Source organism: Takifugu flavidus, chromosome 15 (assembly GCF_003711565.1).
Source record: "Takifugu flavidus isolate HTHZ2018 chromosome 15, ASM371156v2, whole genome shotgun sequence".
Taxonomy (NCBI): Eukaryota; Metazoa; Chordata; class Actinopteri; order Tetraodontiformes; family Tetraodontidae; genus Takifugu; species Takifugu flavidus.
The window spans coordinates 13,692,249-13,713,238 of NC_079534.1; the positions used below are offsets into that span (position 1 = coordinate 13,692,249).

A 20,990-nucleotide genomic window follows, 5' to 3' on the forward strand; every position below is an offset into this window, starting at 1 on the left:
CCACTTTCCATTTCAGAGGTGTTGATGGAAAACAAAATATGTCTGAGGATGTTGAGGACTGTCACAGTTGAATTATAGGCTGTCCACAGAGGAAGAAAAATACCCCGAAAGCAACTTATTGGGATTCCTACCTTGCCCGTCCTTTGCTCTCTTGAGCTCAGTCGATTGGGGGGGGGCAAAATGTGTAAAGCAACTTTCCACACAGTCAGTCACTGATCAAAACGCCCTTTAAAATACAGCTAGAGGCTTTGAATTGAGATCTGAACCGGTTCAAACTGTGCCAGCGTGGTTTCCTCTGCTAATTTGATTAGAAATGCTGCAGTATTTGGTTCCACTGGTGTAACGTTAGATACTGTAAAGGCGAGCGAGGGATTGGCTTATGGATTTTAGACATTGTTTTGTAGACCTCCTGTCGCAGTGCTCAGGTTTGGCAAAGTTGAGCTGCGTGGCGCAGAACATCAGACAGTCCTCCTCTCTTTGAAATGTCCTGACAAAACTCGTTTAAACCTAGAGAATCAGGACTAGAGAATAACCACATCCTGAAAGCTTTGGTGTCACAAGGCTTCTGTCTTAGCTGCACTTAAAGCTGCAAAACTCAAAAGTATATTGACTTCATCTCTCCTCCCCCCCCTCCTCTGAGTATGGGACAAGAGAAATTCTATCTTGTGTGTACTTTCATTTTTAGACAGATTTGTCATTACTTGGCCAATTACAAGTTGACAAGACAGCCATTAATGAGGCTGAGACTATCCACACATTGGAGAAAAGGCAATTTGTTCTTCAGCCCGCCACTGTGGTCTTGATACTCCCCCTTAATTGATGTAGTGTTAGCCTATGACCAGGAAGATCCATACAGGCTCGGGAGGTATGGGGGTCGTCAGGGCTCGGGCCCCAATCAATCGCAAGACGTGTGTCGACAGCAACGCGCCATCGTGCCAGAATGGTCTGATGGATGGGCAGAGAGAAAGGAGGCCCCAGCAGCAGGCGCTGCACGTTGCCTTTTAGCCCAAAAAACGTCTCTCCACATGTGATTTTAAAGCTCCACCAAGCGCATTCTTTCTGTCTGCTCCCTGTAGCCGCCGTGATAAACCCGTCACTCCTTCCATGAGCAATGGCAGGCGGGACAGTCATTAGTCTTTGCAGCAAAGCCGGTGACTTCACTCTGGTTTTTATCATCCGCCATTCTGGACCAGTTTTCTGAAAGGGCTGGGTAATTGTAGAGCTTATTGGAATGGATGGAGTGACCCCACAGGCCTCCACTTAGAGTCCGGCCGCACTGACGTCTCTTAATGAGGTGATAAACAGTCCAGCTAAGCAGAATCTGCTGGCCATTAGATAGATCATGGTTTTTTAATGAAATGTCTAGTGGCAGAATGCCAGGGAATTTCTACCATTTTCATATTTTCTTATTCTGCCACCTCTGCTGTGTCTGTAAAACTCTCCTGGAACATGTCAGGACTTCTTTCTCTTCTCAATCACATTTGATTCGCTGATGTCTTTGCAATTTTTTGAAAATGGGTTTTCTCCAGTGTGACACGACGGACTGATGTCGACCAGCATTACGGGCCGAGCCGGGCGTAGCCGTCCGGAATGACTTGCAGTCGTGTGGGTTCCGGGGTAGGAATTTCAAGCCGGAATTGCTGCAGCTATAAGCAGTTCAAACAATGCTAATTGTGTCAGACCCTGACTGTCGAAAAGTCTGAGGATAATTAGAGTGAGGGGGCAAAGTGAACCCGGGGTGGCAAGCATTAGTACATGACAATGCTTGAGAACCAATGGGAGCAGGGAAAAGGTAACAGGCTGAAAGGAAGCCTAATTAGCACGGAGCAGAGTAGAAAATACAAATGGTAGCTGCCCCCTCAGGGGCCCTGTATTGCTGCAAACAACGGTGATTATTGACAGTTCATGCAGCGCTTGGTGCATGTGTGCCTTAAATAGAACGCATTTGCAAGTCCTCCTTAGGTTTATAATTGTTTTGCCACGATGGGGGACAGCGACATTCCTTTTTTTAAAAAATTACTTTTGATTATTTCTAAGCAGTTGGGTTTTTTTAATGACGGGATAAAATACAAACAAATCGTAAATATCTCAAAGGGGGAACAGACTTCAGTGGGGGGAAAAAAGCTCATTTTCTTACTAACGTGGAACTTTCTGGCCGCCCTCCCAGCACCGTCCTCCTCGTATGGATTTTTTCCTCCTGTGTGGAATCTAACCTCTTCGATCGCCAACCCTGTAAAATGGATTATGTTACAGTCGGCTCTGCCAGGATTGTGCCTTTTTTTGCACTATAGAAAAAGTAAAGCTGGAGAAACAAATAGGGAAGTTTGTTGTGCAAAAGCTGCCTCTGTGCATTCAGACGGGCCTCGTCTCTGTGGTGGACGTCCTCCAGGTGGGGGCCGTCACGCTGTCTTGCTCGTCCACCGGTTTGCTCAAGAATTTATGAGGTTACTAGTTGTCTCACATGACTTCCATTCGTAGCCAACATTCAACAACCACAGAGCCAGAGAGATGAATTGTCTTGACTTTCCCTCCGTTCTTCCATGGCGTGTAATGGCCCGTCTGTTTAAAACTGTGGTAAACACTCCGCTGCTGTTGCCTATTTATTTTGTGCCTGTGGATTTTTACCGCACGATGTGTGGTCTTATCGTCTTGAGGCGTCCTCCCATTAATTCCGCCGTTCTTCTGCGTCCCCCTCCGCAGGTTTCAGCCGCGCCGCTCTGCCCTTCGGCCTGGTCAGGAGAGAGCTCTCATGCGAGGGATACGCCATTGATCTCCGTTGCCCCGGGAGTGATGTCATCATGATCGAGACGGCCAACTACGGTCGGACTGATGACAAGATCTGCGACGCTGACCCGTTCCAGATGGAGAACGTCAACTGCTACCTCCCCGATGCCTACAAGATTATATCACAAAGGTAAAACGCGGGGGGGCGGAGGGATCCCATTTCACAAACATGACCGGCAGCCGAGGACCCCTCCTCCTGATCGCCACACAAAAGGAAAACGTTTATCGCCGCCTACATGCAGGAGAACTTACCCACACCTTATTTTGATGTCCCTGCTCTCCTTCATCAAGCCAATGATGTGGGCGACATTTCGATGTTCACAAAACTGGGTCGCATATTAATTCTCGACAGGCAGGAACTGACACCCGCGAGCGGGAGCTTTTTGTTTGACTCGTGATCAGCAGCGCCCAGAGACTGCGAGTCACGCGATGCCCCCTTGATCCCACATCTAGAACATTAGTCCTGCTTGGTTCAAACACTTGTGCCCCACAGAAGTGGCGTTGCTCAAGGTAGCGAGTGGCGCCTTTTACCCGATTATGGGGCGACGTCGAAAAGCAGTCCAGCGACACACTCGCTTGACTGATATATGGGTGTGTGTGTATTTTTAAAGGGCATCCATTGATCTATTTATAATTGTTAACCAGCACGGTTCATAATGATGTGCTAACCTGGCCTTTAGCATCCTAGCATCGCCACGCAAGGCATCTGAGGACGTCCCTCCTTGTCTAATCCCATGAGATTCAGCACTGCAGAGTAGCTCTGCAGCAGATCAGACCTTCCTGTGTCTTTTCAGATTTAGAGTTCAGCCCACTAACACTGTAACACCTCGGCGACCTGCCCGTCGGTCTGACTGCATCCTGCTGCACTTCACACCAGCAGACCCTCACTGGCTGCAGCTGCACTCCAAACTTATCTCCACTGAAGATCCCCCGGAGGCAGCGTGCAAGTGAAAGCCCTCCGAAGCCCTGCACCACAGCCCTTAACCAGAATTATTCCAACGATCCAGATCAGAGGGAACAGACTCCTGACCCTAATGAAGGGTGATGCGATAACAGGAAGTGTTAAAGCTTTTGGAGGCTCCGTGCACCCCTCCATCAGTCTGCAGCAAAGTAAAACAAGGAAGGAATCTAAGCAGTGTCACATTAAAGGCCGATGGGCTGCCATTATGAGGGAAGATTAGCAAAAGGCAGCATCACCGTCAACAGATAAACAAACATATTAGACAAGATTGGGGAGGTCGACACAGTTGGAAGTCTGCTGAGCGGTGTGCGAACCCTGACGAAAAGTATTTATCAGCAGCCTGTTTTGCACGACAAGAGGCAATTAGGCAGAAATCAAATGGTTCGAGATCCGATTTCTAACTCGGAGCACTTTGTCAAGTAAAATATTGAGCTGTTGACAAAGAAAACAAGGCTGGAGAAAGGAAGTGTCAGTTAAAAGAGAATTTTGGAGAGCGACCACCAGCCTCCACCTCTATAGTTTCCTCCAGCCAGTCTAAGTATGGCAGGTCCATGTGTGACCCTGTTTCAGTAGCCTCATATTCTCAGTCCCACTGCAACTACCAGAATAAATCTCTTTAAAAAAACATGTCAAAGTTGTTCTCGAAAGGACTAAAACACTTATCTAAGTTGCCTGTGTGACGCTAAAGTTCCACTGAAATAAAGGATTCATCTTTCTTTCTCTAACATCTAGTGAACATTTGGTACACAATAAGGCTGGACATCATATTTTACTGACTGGTTTTGACTTTTCTGTGAAGGTTAAAGTGGTTCACCTGTGTGTTCGCACCCGTCTGGTAGAGATTAAAGTGCCATAAACAAAGATATGGCTGATCAATGGTTCCCTTTGGCTGGTTTCATTACGGGCTAATTGTCCCTAATTCATCGTTATGTAAGCAGCGCTGCCGCTTTTAAACGTGAATTCAGCACACGTATTTATGTCGTTTAGAATGCGCCACAGCAACAAGGCTCTCCTATCCAGCTTTTGAATATTGCCTTGAAATTTGAGTACTCGAGTATTTCGAATGTGTGTTGAAACTGATGTCCCATTCTATTTCTGGCAACCTGTGACACGCACACACACACACACACACACACACACACACACACACACACACCCTTTTCTATCTTTCATAGACATAATCCATTACACGGCTTTTTACCCAATTAACTCCCAACCCTAACCTCAACCTAAACCCAATTCCAACCTCAACCTTAAAACCATCAGTCCTTCAAACAGTCCTTTGAAGTTGTGGGGCCCAGCAAAATGGCCCCACTTTGCTAATAGATTTAGAATTGCAGTACTCAATATGTAGTAAATGTGAGGAACCCCCGCCCCCCCCACACACACACACACACTCGCGCACACACAACGTCACACCCCAGTTAGGCCATAAAAGAGAATCTCTTAAGTGCAGCTGGCCCTGAATATCACGTTTAAACCATCAGTGCTGATGCTGTTTGCTTATTTCATAATGGACCGTGCAATTTTAAATTAATACATAATGTCTAATAATCCATTAGTTTCAGCGGAAGGGTTTTAATAGGAAAATGTCAAGGCGCATTTAGAGAACGGCCGCAAAAGTGAAGTCTCCCTCTGGTTGATGAACACACACTTGCCTTGTGTCTCACTTGTGTGTGAAAGGTTTGCTGCTGTTGCCGCGAAGCTGAAATGTCATTTTCAACTTCTCGAGGCCTCTTTCATTACTAATGGTTCTTTAAAAGTCATGCCCAATCTTAAAATTGTATGCGTGTCCTGCACGAACGCCACTGACCTTTTGAAATATTTATCTAAGGGTAGCGGCTGTTGACCGTCCTATTCTGGTGCCGGTTGTCTGCTTCGTGCTCCCGATGCCGCTGTACACTATTTACACTCATTTAATCCTCTGCTGTGTGTTTCTCGTCCTCTGCCTCTTTACTTGTAACACCTACACACACACACACACACACACACACACACACACACACACACACACACACACACAGTCTTTTCAATTCCATCTGTTAAATCCTCAAGGACCACTCTTTCATGCTGGATGGTATGCAACCTCTCCAACAGTGACACATTAATGTTGTGTTCAGGTGCGAGGACGGTTCCACGCTGCTGCCTGTCACCTGTCCTGTGTGTTTTAATTAACGCCGTCCTCCTCAATAGCGACGCGAAGGTGCTGCGGAAGGAAAATGCTAGTTTCCAATTCCTGACATGCCTTTAGCAGCTCCTGCACTCTGGTGTTCATTACGGCATGCTGACTTCCTTTAACGCCTTCATTCCCTCTGCCTGTTGGACAGGGCCTAGGTTAGAATGCGCGGCCCTGGCTGGGATTTCATCGATTCCTCGAGTAGTCGTGACAATGGACTTTTCTCTCCTCTGTGTTATTAATGTTGCTGAGTGCTGTTGCTGTGGGCAGACGTGATGAAATCTCTGGTCAATTTTCTTTCTTTTTCTAGGTGCAACAACCGTACGCAGTGTGTGGTTGTCACTGGCTCTGATGTCTTTCCTGATCCATGCCCTGGCACCTACAAGTACTTAGAGGTCCAGTATGAGTGTGTTCCCTATAGTAAGTATCGCCGTGCAGCTCTCACACTGACTCTTTACTGTGTGCTTTTATGGTGTAGAACTGACAGATGTGCTGTAAGTACAGTCTCTCTCTAGCTGTTTTACAGACAATCCCTCAGCGGCACGCTGGAGCTATTTACAAGGCGTTAATGATGATAAATGAAGCATTGAGTGTTGCAGTCATTTAACGGATCTGCTCTCCATGACTACTACACAACACTATTTTTTACCACAATCTCCATCTTTGCCATCAGGATCTGTTTTAGACCCACCCAGGTTCTGAGTGTGGGTAGATTCTTCATTTTGAATATGGTTTAAAACAAACCCAACAGCTCTGATTTCTTAATCTCGGGGGGTGTGAATGGTCTCTCTCCAGGCTTTATTTGCCCCAGTAGCTATAATTTCTTAAACACAATTTCTGGCACTTCTCTCCTTGATGTGCTTTCTGCAAATGGGAGTCGGAGTCCTCAGCCAAAGCTCTTTATTTGTGAAGAGGCATCACTCTTAACCCCGTCTAAACCCATGGCTGAAATATCTCACATATAAATAGTGTTTGCATTGTGCTTGCTGTGAATATTAATCACCGGCTGCTGAAATAACAGGATGATTTAGTGTGGTTGATTACACACATTGTAGCAACGACCTAACCAGCCGCGTCTTCGGGAACGTACAAATCAGCATGTCAACGCAATTAGATTTACACAATGTTTTTTTTTTCCGTGGATTTCGACAGATAAATCTTCAGACATGTCTGAAATTCCGTCCCCGTTCTTCCCACTGTTTGGGTTGGAAATGCTTTCTGCTTCCTCGCTTCTAAAGAAGCCTTTAGAAAACGTTTTCTTTCCCCGCTGTGAACTGCGTGTGTGTCTTCACGCAGGGATTTCTCTAAACTGCATGCAAATAAAACCAGAACTTTCTGCGATTATCAAGGAAAAACTAACAATTAACCACTTTTCAATAGTTTAAGTGTACGTTTATTTAAAAGAATGGAACGTATGGAACTCGGTAGGAGTGATGAAATCGTGTAGAAAATTCAATACGACCTGTTTTAAAATGCAAGAAGAGAAATGTTAGAATAGCTTTGCACATTCCAGCACAATTAATCACACAGGAAACTCACAGATCCCAATTTGTAATTGCATTAATAACAGCCTTTCACAAGCTGCCAGTGTGACTGAATGTTGGTGTCAAGTCATGGCAGAATCCCATTTTTTGGAGTGAAACATGAATAGTTGAATAGAGAGGAGAGTAGTAGTTGGAACATTTAGAAATGGGGCTGATGGAGGATAAAACGGTGTTAGTCATGAGAAAAAGCCCGAGATGATCGTGCGCTTGCATCAGGTTACGCGAAGGTTGAATCGCTTGAACGCAGCCTTGTTTTGAACGCGTTGAAGTTGAAGGTGAGTTATTCTCCTCAGCAGGCTTGTCAGGGAGCAGCTTTGGACCCCAGCAACAAAAACATTTGCGAAAGAAATTGATGAATTGTAAACGTTTCCAGAACCCCCCCCCCCCTCCAAACAGACCTCCCTTTCACCTCCAGTCCCGTTCCTCCCTGACTAACCTCTGCTCTTTTTTACCTTTAACTTCTAATCCCTCACCTTCCGTGGCTCCAGCTCCGTCCTGCGACTGCAGCACCAACGGGGGTCGTGACCTCTGCTCTTTCTTCTCCCCTCTAACTCGTCCTGTCTCACCTGAGAAAGTTCGTAAAAGACTTGTGATTTGTTTCTAGGGCGGTCGAAACAGTTTCCGCCCTCCACACTTGCCAAAAATAACGTTAGCCAACAATGTTTTTGATCTAAATACACCAGTAGGATTAGGTTTTGAGGGATTTAGTCTGTATTTTAAGTGGATTTTCTATTAGACCTATGAATGACAGATTTAATGCAATGGAAAATTTAGCATCTAGCGTGTCTCCCTCTATAACGTGACTGTTTTTATGTTCCAGCCAGAGAGGCGGCTATGCTAACAAATGGCTTTCTTTCCACTCCTAGCTGTTCCTCTCACAGCAGCGCCGCGGTTCCTCTCATGGTCATATCCTCCAACTAATTCTTCTCGTTGTAACTGGTGGTTGACTCACGATAACCTTTTCTCTTCCCTTTTGCACTCCTTTTGCTTTCTTTTCCAATGCCTGAAATAGAAGTGGAGCAAAAAGGTAATTGAGTGGTCTGGCATCCCCACCCCCACCACCCTCCTCCCCCCTGGCTCCTTGTTCTGTGGTGTTGAGTACCTCACGTCTCCCCCTCTCCCCCCCCACCTCCCGATAGCACACATGGAGTTGATATAAAAAAAAAATTAGGAAAGAACAAACCAACAAAAGCAAATTTCACATCTGCACAGCCATGAGACATGGACTCAAGCTAGCTTGGTGTTATTCTTTTCCAGGGAGTCTTTCCTATTAATGCCCCTGAGGAATGATGGCTGTGTGTAGACGTATATCTTAGATTTGCTTGGCCCGGTTTCTGCTGCACCCATAGCACGTGTCGTGAACTCGCAGTGATGGCTGAGTGAGATTGGCTCCGAATTACAAAAGCAAAAAAAAAACAACCCAACCCAACATTTGACACGAAGACAAAAATTCACTGCCCCCCTTTCTTCAAACCCCAAACCAATTAATTTCTGACCTTGCTGTGCCCTCCCTCACCCATCAGTGGTTCCTCTTGTCTTTTGCCACAGAAGTCGTGAAAACTCCTTTAGCGCTGTCGTCCCACGTCTCCCCCAACCGCCACGTTCATTTAACCTCTGCTTTGCTGCCGCCACCGCCATTGACAACCTGTTATTCACTCTTCCCACAAAGATGTGAAGTCTGTTGCCTTATCATTTTGGTCTCTGACCTCAGTCGTGTGAGAATGCATGTACGGTGCATCCATGAATCCAGCTGTTCCTGTGACATTCGATGTCACGGCGGACTGGTAATCAACTCTGCCCATTTCATTTTGCAGGAGTTTTACCATTTCTGTTCCTATTTCCGTCTGTTCTGCTCCTTGCTAGGACGTAGCAGCAAACCCTCGAAGTTGTCCCACCCCTCCCCCTTTGCTCCGATCGCCATGATGATACCTTCCTTTGTTTTGTCTCTTTCTCTATTTGTTAGTTATAGAAAAGCCAAATCGTTACCTGAACAGATTCTTTCCAAATTCGCAGTCCCTGACCTTTGCTCCCCGCCCTCGTGCGGCGCTGATTCTGGTGCACGACGAACGTTTCAAACCTTTTGATCCTGTTCCACTCTCTCCCCTGTCACTAGTCTTCATTTGTCCCGGGACTCTGAAGGGTGTAGGAGACACCACCTTCCTCTTTGAGGCAGAGCAGCAAGCGGGTTCCTGGTGCAAAGACCCCTTGCAGGCCGGCGACAAAGTCTTCTTCATGCCCTGGACGCCGTACCGAACCGACACGCTCATCGAGTTCGCCTCCCTGGACGACTTTAAAAACGGCCGCCAGACGATCACCTATAAGCTGCCACACCGCGTGGACGGGACAGGCTTCGTGGCGTACGACGGCGCCATCTTCTTCAACAAGGAGCGCACGCGGAACATCGTCAAGTTCGACCTGCGCACGCGCATCAAAAGCGGCGAGGCCATTGTCAACAACGCCAACTACCACGACACCTCGCCATACCGCTGGGGCGGCAAGACCGACATCGACCTGGCTGTGGACGAGAGGGGCCTGTGGGTGATCTACGCCACCGAGCAGAACAACGGCCGCATCGTGGTGAGCCAGCTCAACCCTTACACGCTCCGCTTCGAGGCCACCTGGGACACGGCGTACGACAAGCGCTCGGCCTCCAACGCCTTCATGGTTTGCGGCGTCCTGCACGTGGTGCGATCGACCTACGAGGAGAACGAGAGCGAGACCGCCAGGAGCCAGATCGACTACATCTACAACACCAAGCTGAGCCAGGGCACCTACACCGACATCCTGTTCCCCAACCAGCACCAGTACATCACCGCTGTGGATTACAACCCCAGGGACAACCAGCTGTACGTGTGGAATAACTTTTACATCCTGCGCTACGACCTGGAATTCGGGCCCCCGGATCCCGGCGAAGGTGAGCGCCGCTTCGCCGTCGGTTTCCTTTCCTTGCCTTAGCTGTCTTCTGTTGTTCGGCTGCGTGTCACAGAAGACCGCCCTTTAATTTAAGATGCAATTTCGGCGCGATGGAGACAGGAGGTTTGCGTTGGTCTCGGAGAAAGGCCTCATTTGCGAAGAGAAATTACAGATTCGCCTTGGAATGAGGGATTGTTCCCAGCGGGATCAAAAACAACAGCTCTTTATTACTCCGAGGTGGAGCTCCTCTCCAGCGGTTCCCTATCAGAGTCGCCGGCCTCAGATCTTATTCATAATCACAGTTTAGACTGTACTAAGACACCTTTGAGAAATTCTGTACTCCACACGTCTATTATTCTTTATTTATTCCAGGGCTTGTGATTGGGTTGCCATGGCTACCCCAGCTCTACACGATGCCTTTTCTTCTTGCGGTAGATCAAGAGACAATTACCATCTTATTTTCAGATAATAAAGCTAAAAGTCTGAAGTACCGAAGTGTGAATTATGTACCACATGGAGAATCTGATGAGGAGAATAGCTGGAAAGCGATAACAATTAGCAGAAGGATCGTGGCAGGTGGGCTTAAATGAATCCGTGAAGTGCGGATAGGTGACGTACATGTCGTCAGGCAGTGACTTGATGATAGGCGTAATTACCTGGCTGCACCCCGCAGAGCTGGGCCCAGTCTCCCGCATGAAGAGAAGCGAGGAGCCTGACCTTAACGCCGGCGGCTCGGGTCGCGCCCCGAGGACTGATCCTGATTAGGTTGTGGTTTCTGACTCCTGGATATTTGGGGGCGGGGGGGTTCGCCAGAAGGAAATCTGATCCTTGACCCGGGCGGTAGAGGATGGAGGCCGCGGTGGGGACTGACATTGATGTCTCAATGGCTGCTGTGTGCTCTTAGACCCCCCCCCCCACATCATCGTGTCTGTTTGTTTTCCCGCCGTAGCACCAAAACCCGACACCCAAGCGTAGAATTTTGTGCCTGAATCCTCCAAGCAGACATGAAAAATACTTCAATCAGTTCTTCCAGCCTGCAGACTGTCTCCCCAACTGTTCGCCTGCTGATGTATGTAAATGTAATTAATAACTAAATTATCATAATTAGCCTCCTTGTCTCCGTGGAGGCTGACAGAGAGGAGAAAAGTGGTCATCACAGAGCGTTTCCAGTCAAGGGTTTAATGTACTCTCAGCTTCTGTAATGCCTCAGTAAACATAAATGCCACGTAAGCTCATTGTTGTCACTTGCTGCAGGAGCCGCAGATGTAATGAGGGACTTGTTCATCTCACTTGTTATTCTAAGTACCTTCTGCAATGGAACCCGTCATTTCTGACGAGGTTATTTTTTTACTGAAATGTTGCCGGATCGGGGGAAAAAGGGGGCTGGAACTACTGAGTACTGAGAATGCTACTTGAAATTAATGGCTTCCTCTTTATTTATTTTTCCGCCCCACGCCTGCGCCCACGGCTTCTTTACCTCGTGGCTCTCAGGATTTATGGACGCGCCGAGAAATGCAACAACCTGTTCTGTGGGGTAAACTAACGGTCCGGAAATATCGCTCCTCTTTATTCGAAGCAGGGGGACGCTTCAATTGTTGGAGAAATTAATTCTTCCCCATTAAGTCCCACCAACTGCAGCTAAAAGACGAGTTTTGTTCACATTTTCTGGAGACGACGGCGTCTCTGGCTGTCGGAGGCGCCCACACCTGAAAGCTTCTGAAGGACGGCGGCGTTACCTGAATGGCTGAAGCCAAATTTGCAGTTTTGCTTCATTCCCTCTGAAGTGTTTATCCGAGACGATTCGCAGCATCGATCTTTTGCCGCCGATCCTTGCGAACAATCCACGAGTGTTTAAAGAAAAGGCCTTGTTCCGCTAATGCGTTGTGAGCGCAAAATGGCGATGATCAATACGGAGAAGGCGCAGCTCATCAGGGGTCTAATAAATAGCATGCATCATTGCCAAACTTCGCTGGACGTCGCGACCACCTTTAGCTGCGGGGTTTAACTGATTTCAGTCCCAAAGAAGAACTAATCAGACGCCAGTTACTGCCAAGAGCTTTTTGAACTAACAAGGAGAGAAGGGAGAAAATTAATTTGTCTTTGAGGTAGCATTGATCTGAGGCCTTTAAGAGGAGAGGCATAAAATTAATAGCTGCGTCCAAAAGGCTTTTCCAGTCGGCGTACCCGTAATCTGGTAGCACAAAGCCCAAGTGGTCTGAGTCTGAATTGAAAATTTAACACAAACCCCCCCCCAGTATTTTCATCCCTCAGCCATTTTGTGGTTAAACCCAGCTGTGCAGATCGCTGCTGTCGGGCTTTGATTTCCCTTTAATGCCTTTAAGGTCGCCTCCAGGTGAGCCTTGGAGATGGAGGGCCGACATTTTTAGACGCGCCGAGCGCTAAGCCTGTGTTCCGCCCTCTAGAGCATCGTGTCTAGCAGCGGTAAAATGAAAAAAGAGCCTGGAGATTTGCGAGGGCTCTAATTGTTGCGTGTCTGGCTACGGATCACCGTGGCTGAGATTATGGAAGGAAATTCTTTAAGTAAATGTCGAAGATGCAGCCGACTGAAGGGGGGAGTGTATTTTTGGCCGCTTCCATCTAATCCTTTCTACATGCGTGTCTTTGTTGTGAGTTCCTTTGGCGGCTCGGAGCGTTTGCTTGTGACTGTCCCCAGAATTTACCCCACACAGCCACAGGATGTGTCCAGCTGAGCTTATACTGTCTGCTGCTCCTCAAAGAGCGCCAGCAGAGCGGGGAGGCTTCCAACAACGCTGCAATCCCCCCCCCTTTTAGCCAGAATGATGACATATTCCACACAGTTTCTTAAGAAACGTGATTTGTCTCGTGGCCCTTTTTTTGCCTTCCAGCTGCGCGCCCCTTCGTCATGCAGGTTAGAATCAGGCAGAGCAGCATGAGCCCGTCTAAACAGCCTGGATTAAAATTCATGTCTTGCGGGATTTCTTGCTCTGTCATTAATTACCAGCCTCGGTTCCAGGTAAAAAAGACCAACTGCGGCCGCTGCTCTGTTCCAACCCTCCGAGACAGTCTTGCTATTGAGCCAAATGCAACGCACCGTGAGTTACGGCACGAGGATGAATTAGATAAATCACGCTGCGTTTAACTCGTATGGGTACATTACGCCAGCCGGGTTTTTGCTAAAGTCGGACATTTGGGGAAATGTATCTGTGAAAAAACAAAGGAAAAGGTGCGCGCGGGTGGAAATTTATGAAGCCGCATAACAGTCCGTTACTGGAACTAAAGGCTAGCTTTGCACCGTCAGGAAAAAACCAATCGCCCATCAAGGGCGTCCGCTTAATCACCGACTAACGGTGTGTGACGCTCAGAGAAGATTAGGTTTTCAGTAACGCGTCGCAACGTGCGGCTGCCTTCATTCCCATGCTGTTGGTTTGAAGCGGGAAGGGCCGCGGAGGATTAGCATGGGATGTATTTGATTAGGCCCACATTGACGGGCCGAGTCCTCCCCGACACTCGTGAAGTCAGGACATTTTTGAGTAAATTCAATCAGTTCGTAACCTTGCCAGTAAATCCCTAACATAATCCTAAATACCCCCAATAAACCCAATTTACCCCTGGGATCATTATTATTATTCTTGTTAAAAGGATTACTATCTGATAGTGCTTGATCACATGAGAGCGAGGCTTAATCGACTCTGATCGGGGAAACCGAGGAGCTGAGCAACGACGCCGGCGTCTGGAGAGATCCGCTCAACCCTGTCCGGCAGAGAACGCCCGTACTGGCCTTAAAACAAACCCGTCACCTCTCGTGTAATAACGGGGATTATGGGTGCGATACTTGTGCGGAATGAGCTTCAAACGCCAATGCTCATAGGACATCTTTAGCTCCGATCCTCTATTATTTGTCTTCCTCCGCGCTGATGCCTAAATGTCTCCGGGGGTGCTGTTAAGTGATAAAACTAATTCTCCCTCAGCCCTGATGTCTTGATTGATGATTATATGGAACAGTTCTCATTCACTTCAGGTCTGTTATAATTCGCGCCGCCTGGGCAGGCTCCGGCGGCGGCCATTTTTCACGAATTCATTCCCAAACTGGTCCATTATTTACAAGAGGTATTATTCAGCATATGGCGGCAGCATTGCCTTTGGTGTCAGATTGCTCATAAAGAGGGATTTCGCTGCCTCCTGGGAGAAATGGTAACTAATTGGTGCTCCGGCTTGAGTGCTATTAAAGGACGGAGCACTTACCGGAAAGAGACGCACTTTTTAGGACGCAGACATTGTTTTGTTGCGCAGACCCATCAGAACAACATGTCATTCGTAGGAATCCAACAACTTTGGGAAGATTCCGCCAGTAATCGGCCAAACAGCACAAATAGATGATGTCCCGCTGTTGTTGCCGCTACAATCACGTAATCGGCGAAGCTGAATAAGTGCTGTTTTTCTCTGGAGCGTCTTGATGTTCGGTTTTATCCGCTTTTATTGGTTTCATCCAAGGCAATAAGACCTTGTCACATTATCTCAGAAACCCAAATCTAAGTCTTCAAATTAAATCTTTCACTCAGCAGCAACAAAATCCAAGGTTGTTTGAATTTGTGACCATGGTAATTATTCCTATTAATCCACCACTCCTTTTATTACTTATTTCAATTCCGAATGAAACATTAGCTCGTCGCCGAACGGAGCCAGATGATTGTTAGAACGTTGCGTAGCCTGAGGTTTAAAAGCGGATATGAACTCACGGTGAAAAAACTCATCAAAATCATCCAAACAAGAAGCCGTTTAAGATTCAGCCCTTCCTGGGATTGTGGGTCGCTGAGTTCTGTTCTCTGAGATAACGAACAAACAATGCTTTTCTATAAAGGAGGCTAATGTAACAACTTCTTACATGCTACCACGGTCAGGTAGCCACGGTAACAGTTCACGCATCAGCTAACACACAGGGGCTGAGTTTGCGTTCAATTGACTACCAAGTTTTCGAGCTAAGCTAATTAGCTCCAGGCAGCCGTCGCTCGTCTCTTTCTTGTTCCTGCACATGTGGTTTAAATCAGTCAGAAATGAAAGACATTAAAGCAAACGGTCAAGTTATCCCTTTAAAGATGATCAAAAACTTCAGATGAGCTCCACTTCAGATATTCTCTTTTCTTTTCCATTTGTGAGCCTTTCAGGTGCTCCAGCTTCAATAATTCTTGAAGAAAACCGACCGACATAAATGTCGAACACGTCGGGGCAATAAGGGGGTTCGCATCACAGAGTTGGGCTAATAAACTGCAGTTTGTGGAGCTGATCAATCACAGGTTGTAAACGGGCTTTAACAGGCAGATGCATATTAGAGTTTTTGTCAGCCTGCGGAAGGTTTGCTCAGGTATGAGAGATTCAATATGCTGAAACCAAATTACGTTTAGCCCCGCCGCTGCTTTAAACGTGTTTATTGAATCCCCGGAGTGGGCCCTGAAGTCGTCCCGCTTTTCACCAGTCTGTAAAAAATCCATAAAAGCGCTGATCCGTTCGCCCAAGACACCCGCTCCCATTTAGTTATATTGATGCGTATGATTTTGTCTGCAATCTTTATTCTTTTTCCGCCGCTGCTGATCTGTATTTGGGGCGGATTAATAGCGGCGAGGCCTCATGCTAACCACGAGTGTCAGCTGTGACACGGAGAGCCCCACCGGGCTTGTTAACCTGTGAACGCCTGGGTGACAGGCGTGCAGTAACCGGATGAGTGTAAGGTAATTAGCCAAGGGAAAAGGTCAGCAGATAAAATGTCACAATTCAGACTCACTGTGATGCCCGGGATTCATTTTATTCCTCTGCACCACGTGAACAAAGCCAGCGGCCACATCGGGACCTCTGGGCTTCGGAACAACACTCCAATCTTTCTCTGGAATAAATAAAGAGAAGGAAAGAAGGAAGGAAAGCCAAAGATCCTCTTGGCTGGCTGCTTTGGCTGGAACATGAATATGGGCTTTGTCGCCGTTCCCTCTCAGGAAATGGGGATGCGTGTCTGATGATGGAGTGTCAGATAGCATGATATTGCATTTTTACCAAAGCACCCGGGGACCTGAAGACAACAAGTGCCTTTCAGGAGGGCGGATCTCATTGTGGGAAGGTTCACCTATCTCCAAATACAATCTAGCGGCTGCGGGTAAAAGCGTACGCCCGCTCATGCAGGAGACGAGTCCATCCATGTGGGAGGACACGCCAGCATTTCTCTTTATTTACATTGGCTGTTCGTCTTGTATGAAATTCATAGATTTCCCATTCCCGCTCTCATTTCCCAGTTATCTCCAGGCTCCGTGCAGCCGATACTCATCTGTGGTTCTGAGCGGGAAACACTCCTGAACAAAGGAGCGGACACGACCACGCGTGAACACATATGCATGTTTGCATTCACATATAGATTTGACTGGCAGGGGGTGTGTGTGTGTGCGTGGGGGGGGGGTTGAAAGGCGTTATTGCTGATGCATGGCTTTCGCCAGGAGCGGCGCGGCTTTATCGAAGAGTGAGAGCGATGAACCGGGCCCCCAAAAAGTAAAATGCAGGCGGACTTTGTCTTCATTGTTGACACTTAATCAGCCGCGGGTGCCGTGTTGGGAGGAAATAACTGCTGCGTGGAAGGATGGCGCTGCCACCGCTCGCCTTATTTATGGTCGCCAGCCTGCTAAAAATAGCCAAGGAGACGGATGCGCCGTGGCATTGGCAGTTTTGTCGGGATTTTATTTAGCGGGAGAACAGTGGAGAGGTGGAAGCAGCGGGAAGCTTTTTATTTCCCCGAATTACAGGCAACAGTGACTCTTGGAATACCAACAAGCCACGGGACTCGGAGCAGCCCCCCCCCACTGCTGGAAACAACGGGAGCTCAAGGCGAGGGTGTTTATGACTCCAGCTCTAATAGCTTCTCTCTTTCCTTTATTCCAGTGCCAACCATTGAAGATTCCTCCGTCTCGCCGCCGATGCCCAGGACCACCACGGCCCTCAGCACCGTCGCCGCGGGCACCGCGAAGGGCCCGGCCGACCCCACCATAGCGGGGGCCGACCCCAGGGACGGCAGGGACCCGTTTGAGGACCGCCGCGGCTCAGGCACCGCGCAGCCCGCCGCCCCGGAGCTGCCGCCGACCCCGAGGCGCTTCTGCGAGGCCACCAGGAGGCGCGCCATCGACTGGCCCCAGACCTACACCGGAATCACCGTGGACCGGCCCTGCCCGAAAGGAACCAGAGGTAGAACCTCTGAATGTAGTCCTCGCCGGAGTGTTACGTTTTAATATTTCCTCCGTCTGTGCGCCGAGCCCGGTGGGGAAGGGGGGGGGGGGGCTGATCTGGCGTGATTACAGCTTCTAGTGTCCCTGAATTATGTATCACAGCAGTTCTTTATCACAACTGCGTCGTTGCTGTCCTATTATGGGATATTTCATTCCTTAGAAACACACCGGAGGGGGGGTACCTCTTAAATCTAGTGTTCTAAATCTATTAGTGGATTTAGAAAGGACGTTCCTTCGGCTCACGTCCCGTTCTGAAGTGCAGCGGCAGCATGGCGCCCATGCCAGTTCCTCACACCTGAGTCCCTCCAGACCGACGGCACGAAGCGAGCTGATGACGTCGCCCGAGACGGGAGCGAACGCAGGCGTGCACGTCGGTGCCGCGCTTGCAGGCCTGAAGTTTTTCTTTCGGCTTTGTTTAATGGCCTTTTCTTCTAAATCTGATTCCTTTCTCGCTGACTGCAAGGGTCTTCGGGAGTGTTTGGGAAAGGGCCGTTTTTATCTGCAGCGCAGCATATGTATGAATATAAGATCAGCAGGAGAACGTGTTCCACACCCCCGTGGCCTCCCTCCAACCGTGGTTATTTTGTGCCGCTGCAGGCGTCGCCTCCTTCCTCTGCACCGCCTCGGGAACATGGCAGTCCAAAGGCCCGGACCTCAGCAACTGCACCTCCCACTGGGTGGCTCAGGTGGCACAAAAGGTAAGAAAATAATCCACAAAAGAGGAACCAATCAATGGAGTTGATTTCTGACTGATGAAGCGAGGTGTTTTTAATTACATTTCACGAGCACGGGCAAGAATTCTCTGTTCCAAAGCGAATAAACGTTGGTTAAAATGTCAAATCCTGCAGATGGCTGCTGCGAGAGCAGCTTCTCTCTTCAGAGATTCACCACTTTGATGTTCTGCAGCCGTGCAGTTAGATGCTAATGAAGCCACAGTCTGAGCTCTGCTTTGAGTCTGTTTGTCTGAATAAAACGACGGGATGATTCTGCTTTCCCATCACCAACACGCCCGGATATATTTACCCTGCATGGACTGGGTTCTGCCTGGCTTTGACCCAGCTGGGGGTAGAAACCTGCATGGTCCACGAACGCAGCAGCTGCTAGCTGACTTGTTTATTCTGTGGAGAATGGAAAAAACATCTCATGCTAGCATGCGAAAAAAGTGGCCACATGTGGCCAAGTGGAGCAGAGTTGGAAGCAATTTGGTCAATAAATTGATTCTCCTCCCGTGTTTAACCGGGACAACCAAAGAAAAGATGGTGATCCAATTAAATGACCCTCTCGAGCTTTAGCTGCACCTCGACCTGCGGACTCACTGACAGGAAATGACATCAGGACCGGGGTCGACAAGCAGAATAGCATAAAGCAGCGTAATTAAAAGATTATATGTCATATGGTAAATGCAACCTTCCCCCCACTTTGTTCCCTCTCCATATGCTGCGAATGCTTCCTGCTTTTTTTCCAGCTGTTTTTAATCGATGTCGCTGCTGTTTCCAGATCCGCAGCGGCGAAAACGCTGCTACTCTAGCCAACGAGCTGGCGCGCCACACTCAGGACCCGGTGTTCGCCGGGGACGTCAGCTCCTCGGTGCGGCTGATGGAGCAGCTGGTGGACATCCTGGATGCTCAGCTGCAGGAGCTCCGGCCCAGCGAGAAAGACTCAGCTGGACGCAGCTTCAACAAGGTATGGCAAAAGAAAAAAAAACCCTGCGCGTCTCGGTCCTTCCTAAGGGGCAGATCCAGGGGTGTCCTTTCTCTGCAGCTTAGCTGTTCCACCTCAGAGAAGCTAATCGCCACTGTACAACCACCAAAAACGCAGACTTCATGTACCAGTCTCCCCCAGAGCCCCTGCACCATTAGACCCAAGACCCACCTCCTTCTCCCAGCTGCAGTCCCGTGAGAGAAGAGCGACAGCTTGAAAAATGACTGTTATTCATGGTTTTTTTAGGCAACGTTTGCTCTGTAAACAAGGTGATTTGCACCAAAGCGACGCCTGCGCCCCAATGTTCCGACAGCTACAATGGCCATTATTGCTTTTGAAGATAAGAGCTAACAGTTTCCGCGCCTGCAACAGTGCGGCGAGCTCCGCATCAAAACAGCGTGTGACTGTCTGCTTACCGCCGCATAAATGAAAGAACTGAAAGAGTTCTACTGTCCTAATTTAAAAAGTCAGCCACACTTTCAAACACGGCTTAATTCACGACGGGCATCGGACCCCCCCCATTCAATATTACCTGCAAATGTCGAGACGTGACGCAGCAATCAGAGACGCTGTTAAGAAGAGTTATTTAACAAATCTGCGTTTCTGATGCGACGGTTTGACATTCAAAATTCTCCACCTCCTCAGTTTATTGTCGCTGTTGCTCTGAATTTTTGGATCCGGAACTGTTTTTAAGAGGTTATTAGCGTTTTGAAATCGCTGTCGCTGGCTCGTTAGCTTAAAAACTTTCTTGGCTCCAGAATAAAAAAAGTTTGTCCGTGACTCTTTTTGTCACATCTGGGTGATTAAAAAAAGGAGCGTCTTTGACACTTTATTTCCGCTGTTCTCTGGCCAATAAAGCTTTTCAAAGCTCTCAGTGAAACCAAGCGAGCCGTCATCCCAGGCCCTGTCACCTCGCTCTGTTGACGGTCGCTTGCTCGTACAGGACAGGACGGTGCAGCTGCAGGCTGCCTTTTGTTTTCCTCCTCCAGATGTGCACAGACAATAAAAGCAGAATTGGCCACGCGGCATCTGTTGCAAGATAAAAAGCAGGGTATACATTTGCATTTGTTGGCCCTTGATGTGTGAGCGGAGAGATTTTACAGCGCGCAGACAGAAAGGAGCTAACGAGCGCTTTAAACAAAAGCACGACCAGCGGCCGGCAGTGGAGCGGATCAGAAAGCAGGAAAAATTGAGCTAATGCCCGTTTAGGTCTCACAAAGCAACACCAGCCCTTTAGAGCCTCTTGTTTAGGCGTCTGTATACGTGCACAGTGCACGGCCATCGCAGGGCGTCGGGGTGCGACGGTGCAACGAAATTAAGACGCGGGTTCATTCGATGCCGAGAGCCGGAGGAAGGAGCTCGGAAGCTCATCCCACATTATTCATGGTCTCAGAATGCGGGTGCGCCGCTTCCTCCTCCACGGTGTGGGACCCATAGTCAGACAGATTCACACGCTTTTCTCCCATTTCCCTCTTTTAAACAACTGTAATACCTGGTAAGTGGCCTGATTTAATGCTTCCTGTTTTCTTACAATCTGTCTTTTGTGCCTGATCCTCTTGTTGTGTGGAAAAGCTTCAAAAACGAGAGAAGACATGCAGAGCGTACATGAAGGTATAATACCACTGTAGGCTTTCCATGTTGCTTTTTTCCCTCCCCCCCTCCCTCCCTCTGATCCC

The 20,990-nt window shown here is 48.4% G+C and overlaps 1 protein-coding gene across 19 annotated transcripts in view; it reads left to right on the forward strand.

The window, feature by feature from the left end:
- LOC130538537 (adhesion G protein-coupled receptor L2-like) overlaps nt 1-20,990 on the forward strand; it is a 67,997-nt gene that overhangs the window by 27,136 nt on the left and 19,871 nt on the right. For 10 of the 19 annotated variants that reach the window (XM_057056224.1, XM_057056228.1, XM_057056227.1 and 7 more), the window contains exons 3-10: nt 2,701-2,914; nt 6,232-6,341; nt 8,478-8,492; nt 9,579-10,379; nt 17,273-17,572; nt 18,211-18,311; nt 19,111-19,296; nt 20,887-20,925. In XM_057056224.1, coding sequence (XP_056912204.1) covers nt 2,701-2,914; nt 6,232-6,341; nt 8,478-8,492; nt 9,579-10,379; nt 17,273-17,572; nt 18,211-18,311; nt 19,111-19,296; nt 20,887-20,925 — 1,766 coding nt within the window. Of the gene's footprint in view, nt 1-2,700; nt 2,915-6,231; nt 6,342-8,477; nt 8,493-9,578; nt 10,380-17,272; nt 17,573-18,210; nt 18,312-19,110; nt 19,297-20,886; nt 20,926-20,990 lie in introns of those variants that run through there. The other 9 variants (XM_057056216.1, XM_057056217.1, XM_057056222.1 and 6 more) reach the window with 4 other exon arrangements.